The sequence below is a fragment of the Hyla sarda genome, chromosome 6 (genome assembly GCF_029499605.1).
Source record: "Hyla sarda isolate aHylSar1 chromosome 6, aHylSar1.hap1, whole genome shotgun sequence".
NCBI lineage: Eukaryota > Metazoa > Chordata > Amphibia > Anura > Hylidae > Hyla > Hyla sarda.
In genome coordinates this window covers 259,877,053-259,902,711 of record NC_079194.1, presented here as the reverse complement: position 1 = coordinate 259,902,711, position 25,659 = coordinate 259,877,053, and the positions used below count along the sequence as shown (strand labels likewise).

The 25,659-nt window shown below is 44.3% G+C and overlaps 1 protein-coding gene across 7 annotated transcripts in view; it reads right to left on the bottom strand.

The window, feature by feature from the left end:
* Positions 1 to 25,659, bottom strand: part of LOC130276984 (synaptotagmin-1-like) — a 271,121-nt gene that overhangs the window by 73,193 nt on the left and 172,269 nt on the right. For all 7 annotated transcript variants that reach the window (XM_056527085.1, XM_056527088.1, XM_056527087.1 and 4 more), the window contains 3 exons: positions 13,974 to 14,086; positions 12,706 to 13,095; positions 10,105 to 10,224 (listed from right to left, as the gene is read on the bottom strand). In XM_056527085.1, coding sequence (XP_056383060.1) covers positions 10,105 to 10,224; positions 12,706 to 13,095; positions 13,974 to 14,086 — 623 coding nt within the window. The remainder of the gene's footprint in view (positions 1 to 10,104; positions 10,225 to 12,705; positions 13,096 to 13,973; positions 14,087 to 25,659) is intronic.

Below are 25,659 nucleotides of genomic sequence, written 5' to 3'. Positions count from 1 at the left end.
ACAAATTGTAATTATATGTAAGCGCCTGAAAGATATAGAAATAGGCCCTGTTGAAAAATTATTGACTTACATGAGACATACATATTACAGTAAAGCAGGGGTCTCAAACTCCCGGCCCATTTGCGGCCCGCGGTACGAAAGTTTGTGGCCTGCGCCAGGTTTGTAGTGAAGAAAACTGTGTCTTGAAGCAGTTCTGTGTCCTGAGCAGAGCAGAGACTGCACACGCCTCCACCCACCCCATCAACCAATCACAGTGACTCAGCACTTTCCTCTTCGGGACACAGAACACTTCAAGACACAGTTTTCTTCACTACTCCGGAGAGGAGAAGCGCAGTGCAGGACAGGTAAGGTTGTCTATGTGTGCGTGTGTGTGTGTCTGTCTGCGTGTGTGCATGGGTGTGTGTGTGTCTGTCTGCGTGTGTGCATGTGTGTGTGTCTGTCTGTCTATGTGTGTGTACGTGTCTGTGTGTGTGTGCGCATGTGTGTCTGTCTGTCTATGTGTGTGTGCATGTGTGTGTGTCTCTGTGTGTGTGTGTCTGTCTGTCTATGTGTGTGTGTGCATGTGTGGGTGTCTGTCTGCTTGTGTGCATGTGTGTGTGTGTGTCTGTCTATGTGTGTGTGCATATGTGGTTGTCTGTATGTGTGTGTGTCTGTCTGTGTGTGCATGGGTGTGTGTCTGTCTGTCTGCGTGTGTGCATGTGTGTCTGTCTATGTGTGTGTGCATGTGTGTGTGTCTGTGTGTGTGTCTGTGTCTATGTGTGTGTGTGTCTGTCTGTCTATGTGTGTGCATGTGTGTGTCTGTCTATGTGTATGTGCATGTGTCTGTCTGTCTATGTGTGTGTGTGCATGTGCGTGTGTGTCTGTCTATGTGTGTGTGCATATGTGGTTGTATGTGTGTGTGTCTGTCTGTGTGTGCATGGGTGTGTGTCTGTCTGTCTGCATGTGTGCATGTGTGTCTGTCTGTCTATGTGTGTGTGCATGTGTGTGTCTGTGTGTGTGTGTGCATGTGTGTGTGTCTGTGTCTATGTGTGTGTGCATATGTGGTTGTCTGTATGTGTGTGTGTGTCTGTGTGTGTGCATGGGTGTGTGTCTGTTTGCGTGTGTGCATGTGTGTCTGTCTATGTGTGTGTGCATGTGTGTGTGTCTGTGTGTGTGCATGTGTGTGTCTGTCTGTCTATGTGTGTGTGCATGTGTGTGTCTGTCTGTCTATTTATGTGTGTGTGTCTGTCTGTCTATGTGTGTGTGTGTGTCTGTCTATGTGTGTGTGCATGTGTGTGTCTGTCTATGTGTATGTGCATGTGTGTGTCTGTCTATGTGTATGTGCATGTGTCTGTCTGTCTATGTGTGTGTGTGCATGTGCGTGTGTGTCTGTCTATGTGTTTGTGCATATGTGGTTGTATGTGTGTGTGTCTGTCTGTGTGTGCATGGGTGTGTGTCTGTCTTTCTGCGTGTGTGCATGTGTGTGTGTCTGTGTGTGTGCATGTGTGTGTGTCTGTCTGTCTGTCTATGTGTGTGTGCATGTGTGTGTGTGTGTCTGTCTATGTGTGTGTGCATGTGTGTGTCTGTCTATGTGTATGTGCATGTGTCTGTCTGTCTATGTGTGTGTGTGCATGTGTGTGTGTGTCTGTCTATGTGTGTGTGCGCATGTGTGGTTGTCTGTATGTCTGTGTGTGTGTGTGTCTGTCTGTCAGTGTGTGTGTGCATGTGTGTGTGCATGTGTGGGTGTCTGTGTGTGTGCATGTGTGTGTGTCTGTGTGTGCATGTGTGGGTGTCTGTGCATGTGCATGTGTGTCTGTCTATGTGTGTGCATGTGTGTGTTTGTCTATGTGTGTGTGTGCATGTGTGAGTGTCTGTCTGTCTGTGTGTGTGTGTGTCTGTGTGTGCATATGTGTGTGTGTCTATCTGGCTATGTGTGTGTGTGTGTGTGTGTCTATGTGTGTGCATGTGTCTGTCTGTCTATGTGTGTGTGCATGTGTGTGTTTGTCTATGTGTGTGTGTGCATGTGTGGGTGTCTGTCTGTCTGTCTGTGTGTGTGTCTGTGTGTGCATGTGTGTGTGTGTCTATCTGGCTATGTGTGTGTGTGTGTGTGTCTGTGTGTGTGTGCATGTGTTGGTGTCTGTATATGTGTCTGTGTGGGTGTCTGTATGTGTGTGTTTCTGTGTGGGTGTCTGTCTGTGTGTGTGGGAGTCTGGGGGGAGGGGGGTAATCGACAATGCTACCTAATGTGGGGAACCTGCTTCTACCTAATGTGGGGAACCTGCTACCCTGCTACTACCTAATGTGGGGAACCTGCTTCTTTCTAATGTGGGGAACCTGCTTCTACCTAATGTGGGGAACCTTCTACCACCTAATGCGGGGAACCTGCTTCTACCTAATGTGGGGAACCTGCTGCCTACCTAATGTGGGGAACCTGCAGCCTACCTAATGTCGGGAACCTGCAGCCTACCTAATGTCGGGAACCTGCTGCCTACCTAATGTGGGGAACCTGCTGCCTACCTAATGTGGGGAACCTGCTGCCTACCTATTGTGGGGAACCTGCTGCCTACCTATTGTGGGGAACCTGCTGCCTACCTATTGTGGGGAACCTGCTGCCTACCTATTGTGGGGAACCTGCTGCCTACCTATTGTGGGGAACCTGCTGCCTAACTCATGTGGGGAACCTGCTTCTACCTAATGTGGGGAACCGGCTACTACCTAATGTGGGAAACCTGCTGTCTACCTAATGTGGGGAACCTGCTGCCTACCTAATGTGGGGAACCTGCTGCCTACCTAATGTTAGGAACCCGCTGCCTACCTAATGTTGGGAACCTGCTACTACCTAATGTGGGGAACCTGCCGCCTACCTAATGTGGGGAACCCACAGAAGTAGCACCCCCATCATCCGTCAGCTCATGCTAGTACTACACGGGGTAGGGGGAATGGGGGGGGGGGTTTGCTGGTGGGTGATGGGGGTGCTACTGCTGGTGGAGGGTGTTGCTGGTGGATGATGAGGGGTGTATGATTAGGGCATTATATGTAATGGGCGCATGCGGCCCAGCCTCACCCAGCTGCTACCTCCAGTGGCCCCCGGATATTTTGAGTTGAGACCCCTGCAGTAAAGCCAACAAGCTGTTAAGGACGACCAGGGGAACAGGGAGAGTGAGCCCTAAATTGACTCTAAAACCGCTCTCCCTGCCTACTTGCCCATCCACCCTAAATGGTGTATCGACAACTGGGCACTGGTCCCTCCCTGAGTTAACCTCCTGAGCGGTAATCCAGAGCGTGACTCTGACTTAATTTTCCCTGACAGTATCGGTAAAGGATCGGGGTAGAATTGCAGAGTTGCCGGCCGGGCTGCACGATATATAGCAATGCGATATAATGATGCGGCCCCCGGGAAAACATGCGATTATCTGCAGGACAAGGTGAGAAGGGGGGATGAATGTGACAGGGGGGAATGTGACAAAGGGGGGAATGTGACAGAGGGGGGAATGTGACAGAGGGGCAGAGGGAGGAATGTGACAAGGGGGGAGGGGAATGTGACATGAAGGGGGGGAATGTGACAAGGGTGGAAGAATGTGACAGGGGGGGATGTGACGGGGGAGGGGATTGTAACATGAAGGGGGGAGAATGTAACAAGGGGGGGAATGTGACAAGGGGGGGAAATGTGACAAGGGGGGGGGGGGAATGTGACAAGGGAGGGGGGAATGTGAAAAGGGGGAGGAGAATGTGATAAGGGGGGATGTGACAAGGGAGGGGGAATGTTACGGGGGAGATGTGAAATGGGCGGAGGGGAGATGTGAAATTCAATGCAAAAAATTTTACCGCTTTTGGTACAAATTTCCAGACAGAATCATACCGCCAGGGAGGTTAAAGTGCATGGGCCTAAAAACATATACTAATAAATAGTCGGTCACAAACCAGAAACATCACAGGAACATAGAACTCTATAGTATAAAGTTCAGAGGACTCAGTGGTTGTGAACAGAGGACACTATAGATAAGCGGTTATGAAAATAACTCCAAAGATCTGAAATCAAGAACTAATAAACATATAGGGCCTCATTTACTAAGAGTGTCGGGTTTTTACTAGTGGGAAAAGTTGTTTCAGACTTGCAGGATTCTTCTCTATTTACTATAGGGAAAAGTTGGGAACATTTTGTGACCAGCTTTTTCTAGGTGGATATTTCCAGCCATTTATGCACAGGATTTTCTATGAATTCGGTCGGGTAGTAAATCGGTCATGTTGTGAAACCACGCCCCTTTTTGGGCCGACCACGCCCCTTTGCGACAGACCCCCCCCCTTTTTCGGCTTTTCACCGTGCAATGTCGGGTTTGTCGGATTTTTCAGGCGCACACTGTCGCACACTGCTGCAGACTGGCGCAGACATGTCTCAGACACTCTGTGCCAAAATAACCAGACAAAAACTGGTTGGTTTCAGCTTAGTAAATGAGGCCCATAGAGTTCAAAACACCAGACAGGAAAACAGATGAGTCTAAAAAGACTCCAGGAACAGAAATGAATATGGCATAATCCCCCAGAAACTCCATCGCAATCCCTTCAGAACACCTCCAGTAGACGCAGGAACAAAATTACCCTCTGAGTGCCCACGGACAGGTAACTGGGATGCCTAAATACACAGAATATACATATAGAACACTGTTCACACTGAACACAAGACCGGAATCGCTATGCCTTCGAATACCTCCAGCAGACACAGAATCACCATGGAGCAGTAACAGGGATGCAACATAGGAAACTGTCACACTGGACACACAAACTGGACAGTCCACTCCACTAACGAAGCCATTAATAATAAATCCAAATAGACTACTGGCCAGTGGCACACACCACAGTGTGGTCAGAAGCTGACCCAGTAGGAAAACAGAAATATAAAACACAGAACTTCATATAAACATATACAAGAGAAAACACAGTGTGAACAGACACATAGAAAAAAGAACATACAAATCCTAAAACCGACTTAACAAACACAACTTAAAATCTACTAAGAGCATGCCACATAAAATTGGCTAAAACCAGAAAATACAAAGTGCATGCTAAAACAGAGATCGTAGATTAAAAGCACAAACAAAGAGTGTCTCACCAAGAGCTCCAAAGCAGCATGTCCAGCATGTTAGTAAGTCAGGATGTAATGATCTCAATCCCCAGCCCAGAGGCTAGACTGGGCTGACTTTAAATAGGCACACCCTAGGAGCTAGTGGCTGAAAAAGCCAGAGGCTTTTAACTATTCCCTGACCAGGGAACATAAAACTGTTCACACACAACCAAACCAATAGCTGTGTGTGAACACAGGCCAATACAGACAAGACACAAGCCTCATACCCTGCTTGCCTCCCAACTAAATTCCCAAAAAACTCAAATGGCTCCATTTGCTGTTAAGAACTCTCAGGGTCAAGTGACCTATGAACCAACACAAATAGCAAATGCTTTCCAAGATTTTTACTTAATATTGTATAACTTGCCCCCCCCCGCCCCCAACTTCCCTCTGACCAATCCACTAGAGACTCTCTATTGCAAGATTACCTTGATTCTTGTGACCTACCTAAGTTGACACATTCGGACTTATCCTTATTGAACCAAAAAATGTCATAGGAAGAATTATTAGTGACTATTTCTGCTCTACCCAATGGCAAATCCCCTGGCCCAGATGGCCTCTCTTACTCATATTATAAATCCTTTTCTGAGACTCTTGCCCCTCATCTCCTAACCCTTTTCAACTCCTTTCTTGAAGAAACCTCTATTCTATCAACTATGTTACAGTCATATATCACACTTCACGCTTATAATGTCTCCGGACCATTTATGAAGGCGATATCACACCTATATTCTACTCCCTCAGCACAGGTTAGGTTAGACTCCCCCACACCACCTCTTCTAAACTCCAAATCCGAAATGGGACACGATAAGGGTGTCCCCTGTCCCCCTTACTATTTGTTTTATGTATGGAACCCCTGGTAGCCCTTATACGTAAAAATCCAGACATCATGGGGATTACAGTTAAACACAAAGAATATAAAATCTCACTCTTCATGGACGACATCCTTTTAACCATAACTAATCCCTTAACATCACTACCCTCCCCACACTCTATTGTGACCGATTATGGCCAGATGTCAGGATATAAAATCAATCAAAGAAAAACAGAAGCCTTACCTATAAATATTTCTGAAAAACAACTTTCCCTTCTTAAATCAAATTATCCGTATAAATGGCAGGAATCCTCAATTACCTACTTGGGAATACATCTTACCTCTAAATATTGTCAATTGTATAAACACAACTTCCCAAATTTTTTCCAATATATAAATAATTTATCTACAAAATGGTCCGCACGTCCTCTATCCCTTATAGGTAGAATTTCAATGATTAAAATGTCAGTGCTGCTTAACCCCTTAAGGACTTAGGACGTACCAGTACGTCCTAAGCCCGCTCCCGGTGTTAAAAACGGGGTCACGCCATGACCCCGCATAACACTGGGTCGGTCCCAGCTGCTAATCAAAGCCGGGACCCTGGGCTAACAGCGCGCAGCACCGATCGTTGTGCCGCGCGCTGTTAACCCTTCAGACGCGGCGATCAAAGCTGACCGCCACGTCTGAAAACGAAAGTAAACGCTTCCCGGCAGCTCAGTCGGGCTGATCGGGACATCACGATAAAATCGCGATGTTCCGATCAGCTGGGACGCAGGCGGAGGTCTCCTTACCTGTGTCCGCGGCGTCCGATCGGGGTTTGATTGCTCCAAGCCTGAACTACAGGCTTCAGCAATCGAGCCCCTATCTCGCTGATCCGTGCAGAGCTATGGCTCTGCAGGGATCAGCATAGGAGATCAGTGTGTGCTGTGCTATAGCTCCCTATGGGAGCTATAGCACTGCAAAAAAAAAGTGAAAAAAAAAAAAGTTAACAAAGGTCATTTAACCGCTTCCCTAATAAAAGTTCAAATCACCCCCCTTTTCCCATAAAAAAACCTGTGTAAATAAAAATAAACATATGTGGTATCGCCGCGTGCGTAAATGTCCGAACTATAAAAATATATCATTAATTTAACCGCATGGTCAATGGCGTACGCACAAAAAAAATTCCAAAGTCCAAAATAACGTATTTTTGGTCACTTTTTATATAATGAAAAAATGAATAAAAAACGATCAAAAAGTCCGATCAATATAAAAATTGTACCGCTAAAAAAGTCATATCGCCCCATACGCAGAAAAATAACGTATACATTTTAAACGTATAAATTTCCGTGCATGTAGTTATGATTTTTTCCAGAAGTACGACAAAATCAAATCGATATGAGTAGGGTATCATTTTAATCGTATGGACCTACAAAATAAAGATCAGGTGTCATTTTTACTGAAAAATGTACGGCGCGTCCTCTTCGGGATCCCCTGCATCGTCGGCGCTCTCCATCGACGTCATCACGTCACCGCGCACGCCGTCCCGTCATCCAATAGGAGCGGCGTGCGTAGCGACGTGATGGCGGTGATGGAGAGCGAGGATGCTGGGGAAGCAGAGGCCTTACCGGAGCGTCGGGGACGCGGTGACAACGATGGACAGCGACATCCCAGGCAGCGGTGACGGTCCGGAGCGGCGGGGACATGAGAGTATAACCTCCAATACCAGTGGTCTACAACCTGAGGACCTCCAGATGTTGCAAAACTACAACACCCAGCATGCCCGGTCAGCCAATGGCTGTCCGGGCATGTTGGGTGTTGTAGTTTTGCAACATCTGGAGGTCCGCAGGTTGTAGACCACTGTCCTATACTTTAAATTGCACGGATCCCTCAACATACGATGGTTTCAACAAACGATGGTCCATTTGGAACGGATTACCATCGTATGTTGAGGGACCACTGTACTCGGTCCATCTTAGGAGTATCCCCTCATGGACTTGATATTTAGCTTTTTACAAATGGACATAGGAAACATGTGGTCGGCCCCCATTCACCTGTGTGCTCTTATTTGGAATTCTAATCCTCCATCTATCCCAGGGGATTTACTTGGACCTATGAGAACGACCCTGAAGGTTTGGGCAATTGTATCACTAAATATCCATTAAAATCATCAATATCCCTATTGACACCTTTTATATTTAATCCCTCTGTCCCTAATAGTAATGATATTGATATAATATCTCCATGGGTCACAGCTAAATTGTTTCACTTCGCGGACTTGGTGGATCCTATCAAGCGCACATTTCTTCCTTTTCGTAATCTTAGAGAAAAATATCATCTCCCTAGATGTGCTTATGTCTTCTATCAGGAAATTTTACTGAACTCAGGGTTATCAAAACCTGACACCCCTTTCTCCAAACCAACCATCTTTGAGACACAATGTAGAGGAGATTTATTTACTAAAGGGTTTATACAATATATAAATTTCCCTTGCCCACTCTACAAACCTGAAGCACTCCTATATGAAGACTATTTGGGTGGTCCACTTTAACTACCTGGCAGAGTATATGGGCACAGACAGCGAAATCATAGTCATTCATTTCTCATAAGGAGAATCAATATAAAATAATTTTTTATTGGTATCACACCCATGAGGTGTTAAATCGCTTCTACCCACAAATCTCATCCAGGTGTTGGGGATGCAATGTGTAACTGGCTATAGAAGCAAAAAAGAATGGGGGCTCAATCTAGTATAGTGGGTGCTGATCAGTGTACCAAAGTAACATACAAAGGGAAGGAGGAGAACAAGCGGGACGCTGAAAAATACATCAGCACACCAACATAACAATTATTAAGTACACACTCATATAAATACCTATACATTGTAGAAGAAAGCAATAAAATCAATAAAAAAATGGGCTAAAAAGTATAAGCCCAAACACAATCCTAGGGAGGGGTCATGAACACCCAGATATAAGCACCCGTCCTTTGATATTAAATATAGTATCACTCCATAGAATTGTAAAAATATAACAGTATACGGGGTCTCTTGTGACCCCGTCCTCTTTATTACATCTCTGCATCATGTCTTTTCCTCCATCTTGGGACGCTTGCTCTCCAGCATTTGTATTTGCAAGTATACAGGCAATATGCATTGACGTATATATTGATATTTTCTGCTGTTACTTTGATATACTTTTCTGACATATACTTTTATTATATCATCTGTTATATTGTTACAATTATATGGAGTGATACTATATTTAATATCAAAGGACAGGTGCTCATATCTGGGTAAGGGGGTTCATGGCTCCTCCCTAGGGTTGTGTTTGGGCTTATACTTTTTAGCCCATTTTTTAATTGGTCTGAGTGTGTACTTAATAAAGAATTGTTATATTGTTATGTTGGTGTGCCGATGTATTTTTCAGTGTCCCGCTTGTTCTCCTCCTTCCCTTTGCAATGTGGAACTGGGGACCTTGCAGCATATTTTTTGGGACTGCCTTTCCCTTCACCAATCTTTAGTTGGGAGAATCATTGGAGTTTGTATACCCTTATACCCAATCACTTACTTATTAAACGTCCCACCCCCAGGTATTTGGAAGAATACACATGGGCTCTTCCGTTCTATACTCACTGCTGCAAAATGTCTAATAGCCCATAATTGGAAAAAGCCTGAATCCTCGTCCATACAAGCTCTCACTAATAGAATTTTAGAAGTTAGGCTGATGGAATATTTATCGGCGATGATAGAAAACCGTCTGCCTCACTTTAATAACAAATGGAAGGACTGGGATAACTACTTAGAGGGTCACACCCTTCGGTAAATGGAGCGAGGTTCGGGAGAAACCACGTGAGATTGTCTACATTTTTTTTGTACTCTAAGTTTCTTCTATTGTCTACCCTGATTTTCTTTTCCTTTTTTTTTTCCTTACTCCTTCTTAGATGATCTTATGTTTGTCCCCTTAGGGGATGCAACACTGCACAAGTGCTCTTCATTCTCACCTTTCACAAACATACCTAAATCCTACTTTTTTCTGTATTTTACAAACTGACATGCACAGCACAAATGACTCACGGATAATTTTGCCACAAATGGTTATTAAAAATCTCTTACTGCATATAAAAATTATTTTGAAGTAAAATGCACCAAAAGAAAATACAGTTATAAATGTTGGCCTCCATGTATCCCCAGGAAATGTTTATGTAGGTGTACCTTTGTTTTCTCCTGCAAATCTTCATTAAATTCCAATGTTTCAGAAACTTTTAGATCCTTCAGTGCAGTCCTTATCTCGCCAATAAGGGTATGTCTGGAATATTTGTCAAAATCTTTCACCTTTATTGGTAAATGAAAGGAAATTATTGACTTTACATATTTAAACAAAGTTGACCAAAATTTTCAAAGAAAATTAAATGTAAGGGCACGCTGACCTAGAGCAACACAAGCAAAAACACATGAAAAATACAGCAGCACACTGCAAATGCTGAGACATAGGTGAACACAGATTATTTTAAATTGTATTACTGCTATATTTACTATCCATGTAAAATAAATAATTTTCTGATCAAATTTAGTGAGCCCATCCTCCCGCAACAAAGTGACCTCTTTTCAGATGGGACCCTACACTAAAAATACTCACATGTCCTGAGCCTAGGCACAATGACTGGAGGGTGGGCTCACAATCTGATCAGAATATGCACTAAAAGCCTCAATTTTACATGGATCAAAAATATCAAGGTTATTGTACATTTTAACATTTTTGAGTGTGATGCTGTAATGTTTTCTTTAAAAAAAATAAAGAAAAGGTAAAAAAAGGGTTATTTAGTTAAAAAAAAAAAGACTGCAATCAAATAACTACCGTATTTATCGGCATATAACACGCATTTTTTAGGCTACAATTTTTTGCCTAAGATCTATCTGCGTGTTATACGCCGATAAGCCGCTGCAGTTCAATGATTTAAAACGGGCGCTTTAAATCAATGAACTGCAGCGGCTTTTGCAGGTGCAGAGACCTGCCGGCTTCTCTGCCCCTGCTTGTCCAGGGGTCTAGAGCCCTGCTGCCGCCGCTTCTCTCCCCCTTGCTATCAGCGCCACTGCCCCTTCTCTCCCCTTGGCTATCGGTGCCACTGCCCCATTGCCGGCACCGATAGCAAGGGGGAGAGAAGCAGCGCCGGCAATGGGGCAGCGGCGCCGATAGCCAGGGGGAGAGAAGCGGCGCCAGCAATGGGGCAGCGGCACCGATAGCCAGGGGGAGAGAAGGGGCAGTGGCACCCATTGCTGGCGCCGCTGCCCCGTTGCATCCCCCATCCCCGTTTGTATACTTACCTGTTGCCGGGGTCGGGTCCGCGCTGCTTCTGGCCTCCGGTGTGGCGTCTAGAGTTAAAGTTCCTACACCAGCATAGATGGTAATTTTTTACTGTAAGAGAAGTGAAACTATGGCACAGTACTCTCTGCCAGAGGAACTGGTCATGGTGAACTCAAAGTTAAAAAAAGAGTTCAAAAGGGTACTAAGTGCATTTATTGAGAGTAATAACATTACAGGTTATAGATTTATAGGGAAAGAATGCTGAACCAGGGATTTGTTCTGGATTTACTCAGGAAGAAAAATGTTTTGGGAAGGAATGGGGCAATTGGCATCAGCCTCATAAGGGTTTTTTGTTTTTTTTTGCCTTCCTCTGGATCAACACAGTAGGATTATATGTTGAATTTTACAGAAGTTTGGCTTTTTTCAACCTTATAAACAATGTTATTATGTTACTAAATAAGTCCTAGAAACAGAAATGAAGACCGCATCTAACATGAAGGATAGACACACACCTCTAAACACTGGAGACATTTTGCTCTAGGCCTAAAAATGAATGCCCCCTGTATTCAGACCCCATTCACGTCAAAAAAAATATTACAATTTGTATTGCAACAAACCCATAGATTTTAATAGCCAAAACATACTCTACCCAGCAGAAAAGAAATGCACACAAAGATATTTCTATTTCTACAAAAGGCTGCCAATTCATTAACCAAAAGGTTCAAAATGCATAGGCCCCCTGCTCTCCCCAGGAATGGGGCATGCCAATCTGTGCACAAAAAGGCTGCCGACACGCCCCCTCAATATAGCTCTATAGAAGAGCCATTCGCGGGGGAGTGTCTGCATCCGCTTCATGTGGGGGTCGTGACGCTCCATTCCCGTGGAGAGCAGGGGGCCCGTGCAGAAGATTGCGGAGGATCCCAGCGGTCAAACACCCACCACCCACTCTGCAATCTAGGGGATAACTTTTTATGCATGATACTCTTTCTCTAAATGAAGGTCATTCAAGGGAATAAACTTGTAATATGTGGGTCTCTTGCTATTAGAGGAAGGTCTGAAGTCTTAGGGTGCGTTCACACTGCGGAATCTCCGCTCGCTGAATTCAGCGAGCGGAGATTCCATCTGGCGGCCGCCGCCGAAAATACTTCAGTGCTAGGGCTGCGCGGCACTGAGCCGTCACCATTGACGGCTATGCAGTGCTCGCGGAATCCATGCAAAGAATGAACATGTTCTTTCTTTGTGCAGAACAATTTCAGCAGCGGAATTGTCCACCACTGAAATTCTGCAGTGTGAACGGGTCTCGCGGAGACCCATTCACACTATTGCTAAGTTCACAACGCTGAATTCCGCCAGTGGAATTCCTCAGGAATTCCGTAGTGTGAATGTACCCTTAGTAAGACAACTACTTTAAATTAAAAAAATACAAAAATAAATCAGTAGTACACACAGGCCAGATTTGAAATACCCCGTTTTTGCATATTTAGGTAAAGAAATAACTTTAGATACTTTACCTCAAGCTTTAGAAGAAGGTTCCATAATGGGTAGTCCTTTACAGAAAATGAAAAATCTTCATCAAATATTGGATTTCTACTGTTTTTTACTACTCTGGTTTCACATTCATGAATGACAGATTGGACATCAGATTGTGATTCGTCAGCTTTGGAGAAAACTCGAATTCTTACAAATGGATCTCTGCTGTATTCTGGAAGATCTGTAGCTTCAATGACACTGAGAATTAAAGTGGTTGTCTTTTTATTATAATGAACATTATACTTAAGTTTTCCTCTGGGCCCTTGAGGACGATCAGAGTCACTGCCTACATCATCTAGGCTTTCTGTACTGGGAGGTGAAGGGGTCAAGTGTACTTCCAGTTTCTCCATTTCCTTTTGCATGAGTTGAATCTAGTACCAAGAAAGCAGAACACTAAAAATAAGATCACTAAAAAAATTGCTATCATCTTCAAAGCAAAAGTTTTTGTATGTTGTGGTTATTCCGATAAAATATTGTGTCATGGGAGTCTTAAATTGTTACGTAAAATTCATTTAAATGACAAGCAAATCTAGGTCAAACATGGTTATGCCAAGTATGCCAGAGAGGGAGTTATTGATACTCAGGGATAGAGATACTTTCCACTTTAACTTAAAGAGAAGGGTCCCCAAAAACCTGCATTAGAAATTAATATGCCCCAAAATGGCATCTAGAAAGGGGCTTACCCACCTGGAATAACACAAACCGAAATCGCTTAACCCTTGAAATTACTGAAATGACATGACCTTTTACTGACTGGTGTGAACACGGGGGGGGGGGGAGAGGGTGTTGGGGTGTCAAGCAGAGGTTGCTCAGCATTTTGATATGTAGTTAAACTATGTGAAATCAAAGTATTACTGTAAGCTAAATTAATTTTTTACATGTCGCACAATTATAGCAAATGTTTAGATTGGTTGGTTTCTCAGTCCCAAGACCCCCTCTGATCACTAAACACAGCCAGATGAAACTAGCGGCTGCATGGTTCACTCCATAGCTTGCCAGTAGTCCCATGGCCCCCAGGGCTCCATAGACTCATAATGAAGCCTATTGCTGCTATCAGTCAGATATCAGCTGGAAAATGAAACATTCCGCCGCATGCTTCTCTTGGCTCTATCTAACGATCATCTGAGTTTTAGAACTTAGACTCTGACCGATCTAAACCTTCAATATGTCTGTGCGACATGTCACAAGTTTATTTAAATGACAGTAAAGCTTTAAAAAATGTTGAACAATAGATAATAGTTGAACTTGCCTTTGAGTCCTGTTCCTTTCTTGCAACCTCAAAAAAGTCAGGAGATAAACTTTTAACAAGAATGTTTCCTTCACTTTTCTTTTCAGCATTTGAACCACTGATAAATTTCTTGTCTGCAAGAATAAACCGTAACATGAGAAAAAGAAGCCGTCATACAAAGGAAGGTCACCTATTGTTCTCTGTAATCGGCTTTGATTGATGGATCTCTCCCTATAAGCCAATAGGGAAATATCTATTCACCAAGGCTGGTGGAGCAGGCAGAAGGCAAAGGAACAACCCCAGTAAATTGGAGCCCCATTCGTGCCTGGTGTTGTAATATTCTTCTGAAACATTGCGATAAATCAAGCTCCATTGCAATAAGGGGCCTTGCACCCAATGCCAGTCTAAGAAACTCCTGAGTGCACTTCATATCCGGTTGGTCCGAGCTATGCCAGACATCACCGATCTGGGTGATGTCTAGCATTAACCCTTCAGACACCGCAATCAAAGTTCCGAAATCCAATTGCCGGTTGTTTAGGGTCCCAGATGGGAGGACTCTTATCAGACTTCATCCCATCTGATTGGCACTCCAAATGTGCCTGTACAAGTGGAGTGTCGATAACACTGTTTAACTCCTTAAATATATCTTTTTTTTAATCAACTGGTGCCAGAAAGTTAAACAGATTTGTAAATTACTTCTATTTACAGAAATCTTAATCCTTTTTAGTATTTATCAGCTGCTGTTATGATCTACAGGAAGTACTTTTCTTTTTGAATTTCCTTTCTGCCTGACCACAGTGCTCTCTGCTGACACCTCTGTCCATTTTAGAAACTGTTCAGAGCAGGTGAGGTATTCTATGGGGATTTACTCCTTATCTGGATAGTTCCTAAAATGGACAGAGGTGTCAGCAGAGAGCACTGTGGTCAGACAGAAAGGAAATTCAAAAAGAAAAGCACTTCCTGTGGATCATAACAGCAGCTGATAAGTAATGGAAGGATTAAGATTTTTCAATAGAAGTACAAATCTGTTTAACTTTTTTCCAGTGGAGTAAATTAATTTTTTTCCCGCATTCTAAAAGTCAAAACTCTTCTAAATTTAAATCCACAGACCCATATGAGGGCTTGTTTTTTGTGCAAATAATTTTACTTTGTAATGACACCATTCATTTTACACAAACTGTATGGCAAAACCAAAAGATTATTATTTGTGTGGGGAAATTGAAAAGAAAACCTACATTTTGCAAATATTGGAGGGTTTTGTATTCACACTGTACACTTTACTGTAAAAATGACATGTATTTTTATTCTGTAGGTCAATACTAGAGATGAGTGAACTTTTGAAAAATTCAATTAAGCCAATTCGCCGAATTTTCCGAAAAAATTCAGTTCAGTCCGAATTTATTTACGGCGAATCTGTATAAAAAAAATGGCTATTTCTGGTTTACAGAGAGCCTCAATAGGGGTGTAGAACAGTTTGCTTTGTTCTAACATGCATAGGGAGTGTGCTGGGGTGGTGAAATAATACTGTTATTCAGTATGACATGCAAATTACAGGCATCACTATTAGAATCACTGCGTCTGAATGTGGCAGCAGGGAGACCATATGGCATCATTTTTATTTTATTTGAATTTATTTACATTTTTTGACTACACATTCTGGTGAGCATTGAGTTGGCGGTTCGCCTCGAGGCAAGCTACCACCTGTTCCAGCCCATGCCTCTCACCGCCCCTGCCCCACTGTCTTACTCTTTTGTGGAACTGAAAATGTTTCATTTAATAAGTAATGATTAATTGTGATCGCTCCAACCTGGTTCATTGGATTCTTGTAATTCCCCAGTTACTATACGACGTCGACGACCATAGTGCCTCAGTCTTGAAAAGATTACATCGATTTTTTTTTATTGAAATTTAAGATTTTGAAATAGAAATTTAAGATTACACTCCCAAGTTTTAACGTCCCAGGCCCCGGCGTTTGGTTACAAAGGACAAAATTTAACAAGGAGTCACATGTCACATGGCGGCACAATGAAAGAGCCTGGAGGTGGCATCAGTATGAGGAGACCATATAGTGGCTGAATGACCACCTGGAGTTTGTGGCAACATGAGGAGACCATATAGTGTTTGTATGGCACAGCCTGGAGGTGGCTGAAGCATGAGGAGACCATAAAGTAGCCGAATGGTACAGCCTGGAGGTGGTGAAGCATGAGGAGACCATATAGTGGCTGAATGGCAGAGCCTCTAGGTGGCTGAAGCATGGAGACCATATAGTGGCTGAATGAGACAGCCTGGAGGTGGCAGCAGCAGGAGTCCTGAAAGTGAGCCGGTGACAGAGTGGTGCAGTGGGTGGCAATACCAGTACCCGTTGATGATGGTGGGTGAAAGGAGAACTTGTCATCAGATGTGTGGCATCAGGCAGGTGGAAAGATCAGAAAACTAGCTGAGGCAGGTAGGCAGAAGAAAATGGTTGTAACACTCACGTTTCTGAAGACAGGACTCCAGTGTATGTGGATCCGCTTGACCTGTGTGGCAGATGACTCGGACCGTACCAGGGAGCGGAGTCTAAGGTGCCGCTGGTCTTCACCAGAGCCCACCGCCAAGCAGGATGGGTTTGCAGCTGCAGGCGACACCCAGGTCGCTACCCCTGGCATGGCTTGACCACACAGGTGGCTGAGGAGATGCGAGGCACAGGAGGGATGAGGCAACTCGTAGTCTGGATAACAGTAGGTCAGGGCAGGCGGCACAGTAGCGTAGTCAGGACGTAGCAGGAGTTCAGTAGGCAGGCAGCAGAGGAGCAAGGTCAAGTCACAAGAGCAGGAGATCTGGTACACGGCAACGCAATACAAAGGAACGCTTTCTCTAGGGCACAAGGCAAAAAAGATCCGGCAGAGAACTGAGGAGGGTGGAGGAATTTATAAACAAACCACAGGTGGTTACACTAATGAGTGTACTGGCCCTTTAAATCTTAAAGCTCCGGTGCGCACACGCCTTAAGGGACGGGGACACGCACACCGGAGCAGAGAGGTGGAGGCAGGAGAAACACCCGGAGAGTGACGGACTGAGGCTCGCATGCGGGCGTGTCCAGCGATGCGAGTCCCAGCCCTGTCGGCAGCAGAAGGTAAGGGGACCATGCGCTCACGGCTAGCGTGTGAGGCCGGAGCGCATAGTGTAACAGTACCCCCCCCCCCTTTCGTCTCCCCCTCCTTTTACGCGAGAGAAAACTCCTGAGAAGGTCACGGTCCAGGATATTCTCCTCAGGTTCCCAAGATCTCTCCTCAGGACCGTAACCCTCCCAGTCGACCAAAAAAAATTATTTACCTCTCACAGTTTTTGCAGCAAGAATCTGTTTAACTTTGTAGACATCAGATGAGCCGGAGACAGGTGATGGGACAGGATTCTTCTGAGAGAACCGGTTTGCGACAAGCGGCTTGAGGAGAGAGACGTGGAAGAAATTGGGAATACGTAACGTAGCAGGTAGACAGAGTTTGTAGGGGACTGGATTGATCTTTTGTAGAATCTGGAAGGGACCAAGGTAGCGGGGACCGAGCTTGTAACAGGGGATCTTGAAGCGGATGTATTTGGATGAAAGCCACACCATGTCACCAGGAGAGAAGGACGGAGGAGGTCTTCTACCTTTCTCCACTTGCGCCTTCATGCGGGAAGAAGCATGAGACAATGACTGTCGGGTCTGTTGCCAGATGGTGGAGAAGTCACGGACCAGCTCATCAACAACAGGCACACCGGAGGAGACTGGAAGAGGAAGAATAGGTGAAGATGGAGTCCGTAGACAACAAAAAAGGGAGACGACCTCGTGGACTCGTAATAATTAAGATTATATGAGAATTCACCCCAGGGGAGAAGGCCCAAGATAAGTCTCAAGGATTTGATTAACCTTCTCCACCTGACCGTTGGACTGAGGGTGGTAGGCCGAGGAGAAGTCCAGATTGATGTCCAGACGGCTACAAACGGTACGCCAGAACTTAGAGACAAACTGCACCCCTCAATCCGAAATTGTATGCTGTGGAAGACCATGTAAATGAAAGACATGCAACAAGAAGTACTTCGCCAGCTGCGGAGCAGAAGGAAGACCTGGTAGAGGAATGAAATGAGCTATCTTGCAAAACCGATCTACCACGACCCAGATGACAGTGTTATTATGAAAATCCATGGCGATATGGGACCAGGGAGTCTCTGGAATGGGTAAAGGCTGTAAGAGTCCTGCAGGTCTTTGCCGAGGAGTTTTGTCACGGGCACAAGTTACACAGGACCAAACAAAATCAGAAACATCACGTCCAAGATGTGGCCACCAGTAGTGCCAGGAAATAAGAAGTCGGGTCTTGCGTATTCCAGGATGTCCTGCTGTCAAGGAAGAATTACCCCCATTTCAAGACCTTGCGTCTCAATCTGGTGGGCACAAAGGATTTTCCCAGAGGAACTTGCTGAATCTTGGCAGGAGCGGCAGGAATCAAACGGTAAGGAGGAATAATATGCCTAGGCGTGGAGTCCAAACCAATGACGTCAGAGGACCTGGAGAGAGCATCAGCCCTGATGTTCTTGTCTGCTGGACGGAAGTGAATGAAGAAGTTGAACCTGGAAAAGAACAGTGACCATCTTGCCTGGCTGGGGTTCAAATGCTGAGCAGACTGAAGGTATATATTCTTATAATCGGAGTAGATGCTGACCGGATGAGAAGAACCTTCCAATAAATGTCGCCATTCCTCCAAAGCTAGCTTGATAGCAAGGAGTTCACGATCTCCAATGGAGAGAAAGTCTTGGAGAAGAACCCACAAGTTACACTCTTGCCCTTGGCGTTTTTCTGAGTGAGAACGGCACCCGCTCCAATAGATGAGGCATCAACCGCCAAAGCAAAGGGCCTCTCTGGATCAGATTTTGTAAGCACGGGAGCAGAGGCAAACGCAGACTTTAAACAGGAGAAGGCCTCTTCAGCCTCTCGAGGCCAAGATTTAGGATTAGATGCCTTTTTAGTGAGAGCCACAATAGGAGCAACCAAGGATGAAAAATGTGGGATAAACTGATGATAATAGTTAGTGAATCCCAGAAAGCGTTGAATCGCATGTAGGCCCGAGGGACGAGGCTAATCCTATACGGCAGACAACTTATCTGGATCCATCTGTAGGCCCTGATGAGAGACAATGTAGCCAAGAAACGGAAGACTAGATTTCTCGAACAGGCATTTCTCCAGTTTGGCGTAGAGATGATTCTTGAAGAACCAGACGAACATGAATACGATGCTCCTCTAAGTTGGAAGAGAAGATCAGGATGTCATCTAGGTATACGACAGCATGAGTGTAGAGAAGATCACAGAAGATATCGTTGACGAACTCCTGGAAAACGGCTGGAGCATTGCAGAGATTAAAAGGCATTACAAGATACTCAAAATGTCCGTCACAAGTATTGAAGGCCGTTTTCCATTCATCTCCCTTGCGGATACGCACCGTGTAAGTCCAACTTGGAGCAGACCTTGGCACAACGTAGGCGGTCAAAAAGTTCTGAGATAAGAGCTAGAGAGTAACTGTTCTTGACCGTGATTTTGTTAAGTCCCCTGTAATCAATGCATGGACGGAGTGAGCCATCCTTCTTCCCTACAAAGAAGAAACCTGCTCCAGCAGGAGAAGAGGACTTACAGATAAAACCCTTTTGGAGATTCCCCTGGATATACTCAGCCATGGCTTTGGTCTCAGGAACTGAAAGAGGGTATATCCTGCCACGAGGAGGAGTGGTACCAGGCAAAAGATCAATAGGACAGTCGTAAGCACGATGTGGAGGCAGAGATTCAGCCTGTTTCTTGCAGAAGACATCTGAGAAATCTTGGTAAGGTGGCGGCAGGCCAGGCAACGGTGAAAGACAAGAAACAAGTTTACGCAAATTATTTCTCCAGTTCTCCAATCCAGTTGCGGGGAATGGCGTTGGAGCCAAGGAAGACAAAGAAGAATCTCAGAAGTACAGTGTGGCAGAACATAGAATTCAATATTTTCTTTATGCGATACTCCCACTTGCATGACGAGAGATTCAGTACGGAAGTGAACCTTACAGTCCAGATTTTGTCCATTAACAGAGGAGATGAACAAGGGCTTGGCAAGCCGAGTAAGGGGAAGATGATACTTGTGGACTAAAGCCGCATCAATAAAGTCACCTGCTGATCCGGAATCCAAAAATGCTGTAGCGCTGAAGGAAGACTTGGCTGAAGCAAAGACTTGTACAGGAGAGGTAGTATTCACACCCAGGGACGCCTCTCCCACGTACCCTAGGTGCGGGGGAACTGTACAGTCCTTGAGAAAGTGCTCTGGGCTAGCACAGTACAAACACAAATTCTCACTGCGTCGTCGAGACCTCTCCTGTTGTGTAAGACGAGAACGATCTCCTTGTATAACCTCTTCGGCAAGAGGTGCAAGAGACAGAAGAGGTGGACGTTGGAACACAGGTGTCAGGTGGGCAGATTCCCTCTCAAAGCGCAATTACTCCTGTCTTTCGGCAAAACGCACATCAATGCGTGTGGCCAAGTGGATACGTTCAGTCAAAGAAGATGGAGGATCTCGTGGAGCAAGGGCATCTTTAATCCTGCTTGACAGTCCTTTTTTGAATGTGGCACACAAGGCCTCTTCATTCCAGGAAAATTCAGAGGCTAGAATGCTGAATTGAACTGCGTAGTCACCAACGGTAGAATTCCCTTGACAGAGGTTCAGCAATACAGTCTCAGCTGAAGAGGCACGTGTGGATTTCTCAAATACACTGCGAAATTCTGCCAAGAATGCCTACAAATTAGAGGATACTGGATCACCACGGTCCCAAAGGGGTGTAGCCCAAGCCAGGGCTTTTCCGGAAAGTAGACTAATGACAAAGGCCACCTTACTACGTTCCATCGGAAACAGTTCAGACATGAGCTCCAGATCCATGGAGCACTGTGTAACAAAGCACGACTTGGAATCCCCATCATACTTGGAAGGCAAAGGCAGGTGCAGCTGGGAGCCAGGAGACACTGCAGGAGCTGGAGGTGGGAGTGTGCCAGATTGTGGTACCTGCTGCTGTTGCAAGGCCAAAAACTGTTGCATCATGGCTGCAAGTTGAGAAAATTGCTGCGCCTGTCGGGCCAACTGCTGTGACTGACATATCACAATGGAGGAAAGATCTGCAACTTCAGGTAGGGGTACCTCAGCGGGATCCATGGCCGGATCTTACTGTAACACTCACGTTTCTGAAGACAGGACTCCGGTGTATGTGGATCCGCTGGACCTGTGTGGCAGATGACTCGGACCGTACCAGGGAGGGGAGTCTAAGGTGCCGCTGGTCTTCACCAGAGACGGCCGCAACGCAGGATGGGCTTACAGCTGCAGGCAACACCCAGGTTGCTACCCCTGGCACGGCTCGACCCCACAGGCGGCTGAGGAGATGCGAGGCACAGAGGGATGAGACAACTCGTAGTCGGATAACAGTAGGTCAGGGCAGGCAGCACAGTAGCATAGTCAGGACATAGCAGGAGTTCAGTAGGCAGGCGGCAGAGGAGCAAGGTCAAGTCACAAGAGCAGGAGATCTGGTACACAGCAGGGCAATACAAAGAAACGCTTTCTCTAGGGCACAAGGCAACAAAGATCCAGCATAGAACTGAGGAGGGTGGAGGAATTTATAAACAAGCCACAGGTGGTTACACTAATGAGCGTACTGGCCCTTTAAATCTTAAAGCTCCGGTCCGTGCACGCCCTAAGGGACGGGGACACAAGCCGTAGCAGAGAGGTGGAGGCAGAGGCAGGGGAAACACCCGGAGAGTGAAGGACTGAGGCGCGCATGTGGGCGCGTCCCACGATCCAAGTCCCAGCGCCATCGGCAGCAGAAGGTAAGGGGGCCATGCGCTCACGGCCAGCGTGTGAGGCTGGTGCGCATAGTGTAACAACGGTCTTTTTTGTCAAAGTATTGGTGTGCACAAGTAAGTATTGAGGATATGTATTACGTAAAACGTAGCTTTTCCTAGGGTAAAATATATGAACCCAAAATATTTTTTAAATCTAACAAAAGGAAAGGTGTGCAAAAACACCATGTGCCACCAATACCACCAATTATGTATTCAATGCAAAGACCTCTAAAAGGTGGTGGGGAACAAAGTATGGTCCATTGTAACAAGTGTGGGTAAAAACTTCCCCTGTAAGGCCTTACTCTCGCTAATTCCCTTATTGGCAAGTGTTACTCGTCCTAAAAAGGACGTCCCCACACAGGAACCTCTCCCTCTTTCCACCTAAAAACACTGCCATTTCCCATGGTTTTTAGTTGGAAATAGGGAGAGGTTCCTGTGTGGGGCCACCCTTTTTAGGATGAGTAATACTTGCCAAGAAGGGATTTAATAGTGTGAGAGTAGGGCCTTACAGGGGAAGTTTTTACCCACACCTATTACAATGGACCATACGTTGTTCCCTTGCACCTTTTAGAGGTCTTAGCATCGCATAAATACTTGGTGGTATTGGTGGCACATGGTGTTTTTTACACTCCTTTCCTTTTGCTAGATTTAAAAAATAATAATTTGGGTCCATATATTTTATCCTATGAAAAGTTAAGTTTTACGTAATGCATATCCTCAATACTTATTTGTGGTCTAATGCAGAGGAATTTCTGAAACTGGGGACCAGCACCTTAATTATGTTTTGCAGTATCCATGGCAGCACAATGAGAGAGCCTGGAGGTGGTAGCATCAGCATGAGGAGACCATAGAGCAGCACAATTATAGAGCCTGGAGGTTGAAAAGAGAAAAAACAAAGGTGCTCCCTGTGGAGTAACGCAGATGGTAAGAGTATAGGATATTGGGGGATTCAATATCGCTTACCGAAGAGGGTTGTGCACCAACATACAAAACAATGGTAAAGGTGTGTAGTTAGACAAAGGTCCGTGTGCAGCCTTCCTGGATTTATGTGCAATAGTATAGAGACAGAACTTCGTTATGCCAGGATCCGTGGCGCTGAACAGGACACAGGACTCGCAAAGGGAAGGTAACATCCAACAGGTTTTAATTAGTGATAATGCAATGCGTTTCGCTGCGCATGCGCAGCTTCATCATGCATGGCATTACAATGAAACACCCTTGATTTTATACAAAAAGGGCAATAACCCTTCAAAAACTAAAACAAATAAAACTGGAATGAAAAGTAAATGTGAGCCTCTATATTTAAGAACAAAAAATGTCTACATAAATTTATCTGGGTAACTTGTTCGTGTATGCGATGTAGATAAAAATATACAAAAAAAATGTTAATAGTCAATTTTATGTTGTATCAATAGTAATTCATATTATATTATAATTGTTATTTATATGGACAAATTTGTATGTAAAAAATTATGTGTGTAAAGGGAAAGAATTGGTGTTGAAAATATTATGCATAGGTGAATAATAAAGCATAGTTCTAGTACCTGGACAAGTAAAAAAATATATATGTATGTGACATAACCCAAGAGTAGGATGTATGAAAAATGAGAAAAACGTTTGAGAATGTTTACATTATGCACTATTGATGGTAAGTGCATAGCTTTGTAATGTGTGCGATGTGCGCATGAATATATGAAAATTCGATTTTATGATGTGAAACTATATAAATTATATATATATATAATTTATATATAAATTATAATTGTTATTTAAATGGACGAAATTAGTATGTAAAAAATTCTATATAAAGAATTAGAAAATTAGTGTTATATATTATTGCACAAAATAGTGTGATAGAATATAGTCTTAAGCCCTTCAGGACCAAGCCCATTTTGGCCTTAAGGACCAGAGCGTTTTTTGCACATCTGACCACTGTCACTTTAAACATTAATAACTCTGGAATGCTTTTAGTTATCTTTCTGATTCCGAGATTGTTTTTTCGTGACAAATTCTACTTTAACATGGTGGTAAATTTTTGTGGTAACTTGCATCCTTTCCTTGTGAAAAATCCTAAAATTTGATGAAAAATTAGAAAATGTTGCATTTTTCTAACTTTGAAGCTCTCTGCTTGTAAGGAAAATGTATATTACAAATAAAAAAAATTTTTATTCACATATACAATATGTCTACTTTATGTCTGCATCATAAAAGTGACGAGTTTTTACTTTTGGAAGACACCAGAGGGCTTCAAAGTTCAGCAGCAATTTTCCAATTTTTCACAAAATTTTCAAACTCACTATTTTTCAGGGACCAGTTCAGGTTTGAAGTGGATTTGAAGGGTGTTCATATTAGAAATACCCCACAAAAGACCCCATTATAAAAACTGCACCCCCCAAAGTATTCAAAATGACATTCAGTCATCATTTTAACCCTTTAGGTGTTTCACAGGAATAGAAGCAAAGTGAAGGAGAAAATTCACAATCTTCATTTTTTACACTCGCATGTTCTTGTAGACCCAATTTTTGAATTTTTACAATGGGTAAAAGGAGAAAATGTATACTTATATTTGTAGCCCAATTTCTCTCGAGTAAGCACATACCTCATATGTCTATGTAAAGTGTTCGGCGGGCGCAGTAGAGGGCTCAGAAGCGAAGGAACGACAAGGGGATTTTGGAGAGTACGTTTTTCTGAAACGGTTTTTGGGGGGCATGTTGCATTTAGGAAGCCCCTATGGTGCCAGAACAGCAAAAACCCCTCACATGGCATACCATTTTGGAAACTAGACCCCTTGAGGAACATAACAAGGAATAAAGTGAACCTTAATACCCCACAGGTGTTTCACGACTTTTGCATATGTAAAAAAAAAATATTTTTTTTTCACTAAATTGTGTGTTTCCCCCCAAATTTCAAATTTTTCCAAGGGTTAATAGCAGGAAATACCCCCCAATATTTGTAACCCCTTCTCTTCTGAGTATGGAGGTACCCCATAAGTTGACCTGAAGTGCACTATGGGCGAACTACAATGCTCAGAAGAGAAGGAGTCATATTTGGCTTTTTGAGAGCAAATTTTGCTCGGGGGGGGGGCATGTCGCATTTAGGAAGCCCCTATGGTGCCAGAACAGCAAAAAAAAAAAACACATGGCATACCATTTTGGAAACTAGACCCCTTGAGGAATGTAACAAGGAATAAAGTGAGCCTTATTACCCCACAGGTGTTTCACGACTTTTGCATATGTAAAAAAAAAATTTAAAAAAAAGTTCCACTAAAATGTGTGTTTCCCCCCAAATTTCACATTTTTGCAAGGCTTAATAGCAGGAAATACCACCCAATATTTGTAACCCCTTCTCTTCTGAGTATGGAGGTACCCCATAAGTTGACCTGAAGTGCACTATGGGCGAACTACAATGCTCAGAAGAGAAGGAGTCATATTTGGCTTTTTGAGAGCAAATTTTGCTCGGGGGGCATATCGCATTTAGGAAGCCCCTATGGTGCCAGAACAGCAAAAAAAAAACACATGGCATACCATTTTGGAAACGAGACCCTTTGAGGAACGTAACAAGGGATACAGTGAGCATTTGCCCCCCACTGGTGTCTGACAGATCTTTGGAACAGTGGGCTGTACAAGTTTTCATTTTCACGGACCACTGTTCCAAAGATCCGTCAGACACCTGTGGGGGGTAAATTCTCACTGCACCCCTCATTACATTCCGTGAGGGGTGTCGTTTCCGAAATGGGGTCACATGTGGGGTTTTGTTTTTTTTGCGTTTGTCAAAACCGTTGTAACAATCAGCCACCCCTGTGCAAATCACCTCAAATGTACATGGCGCACTCTCCCTTCTGGGCCT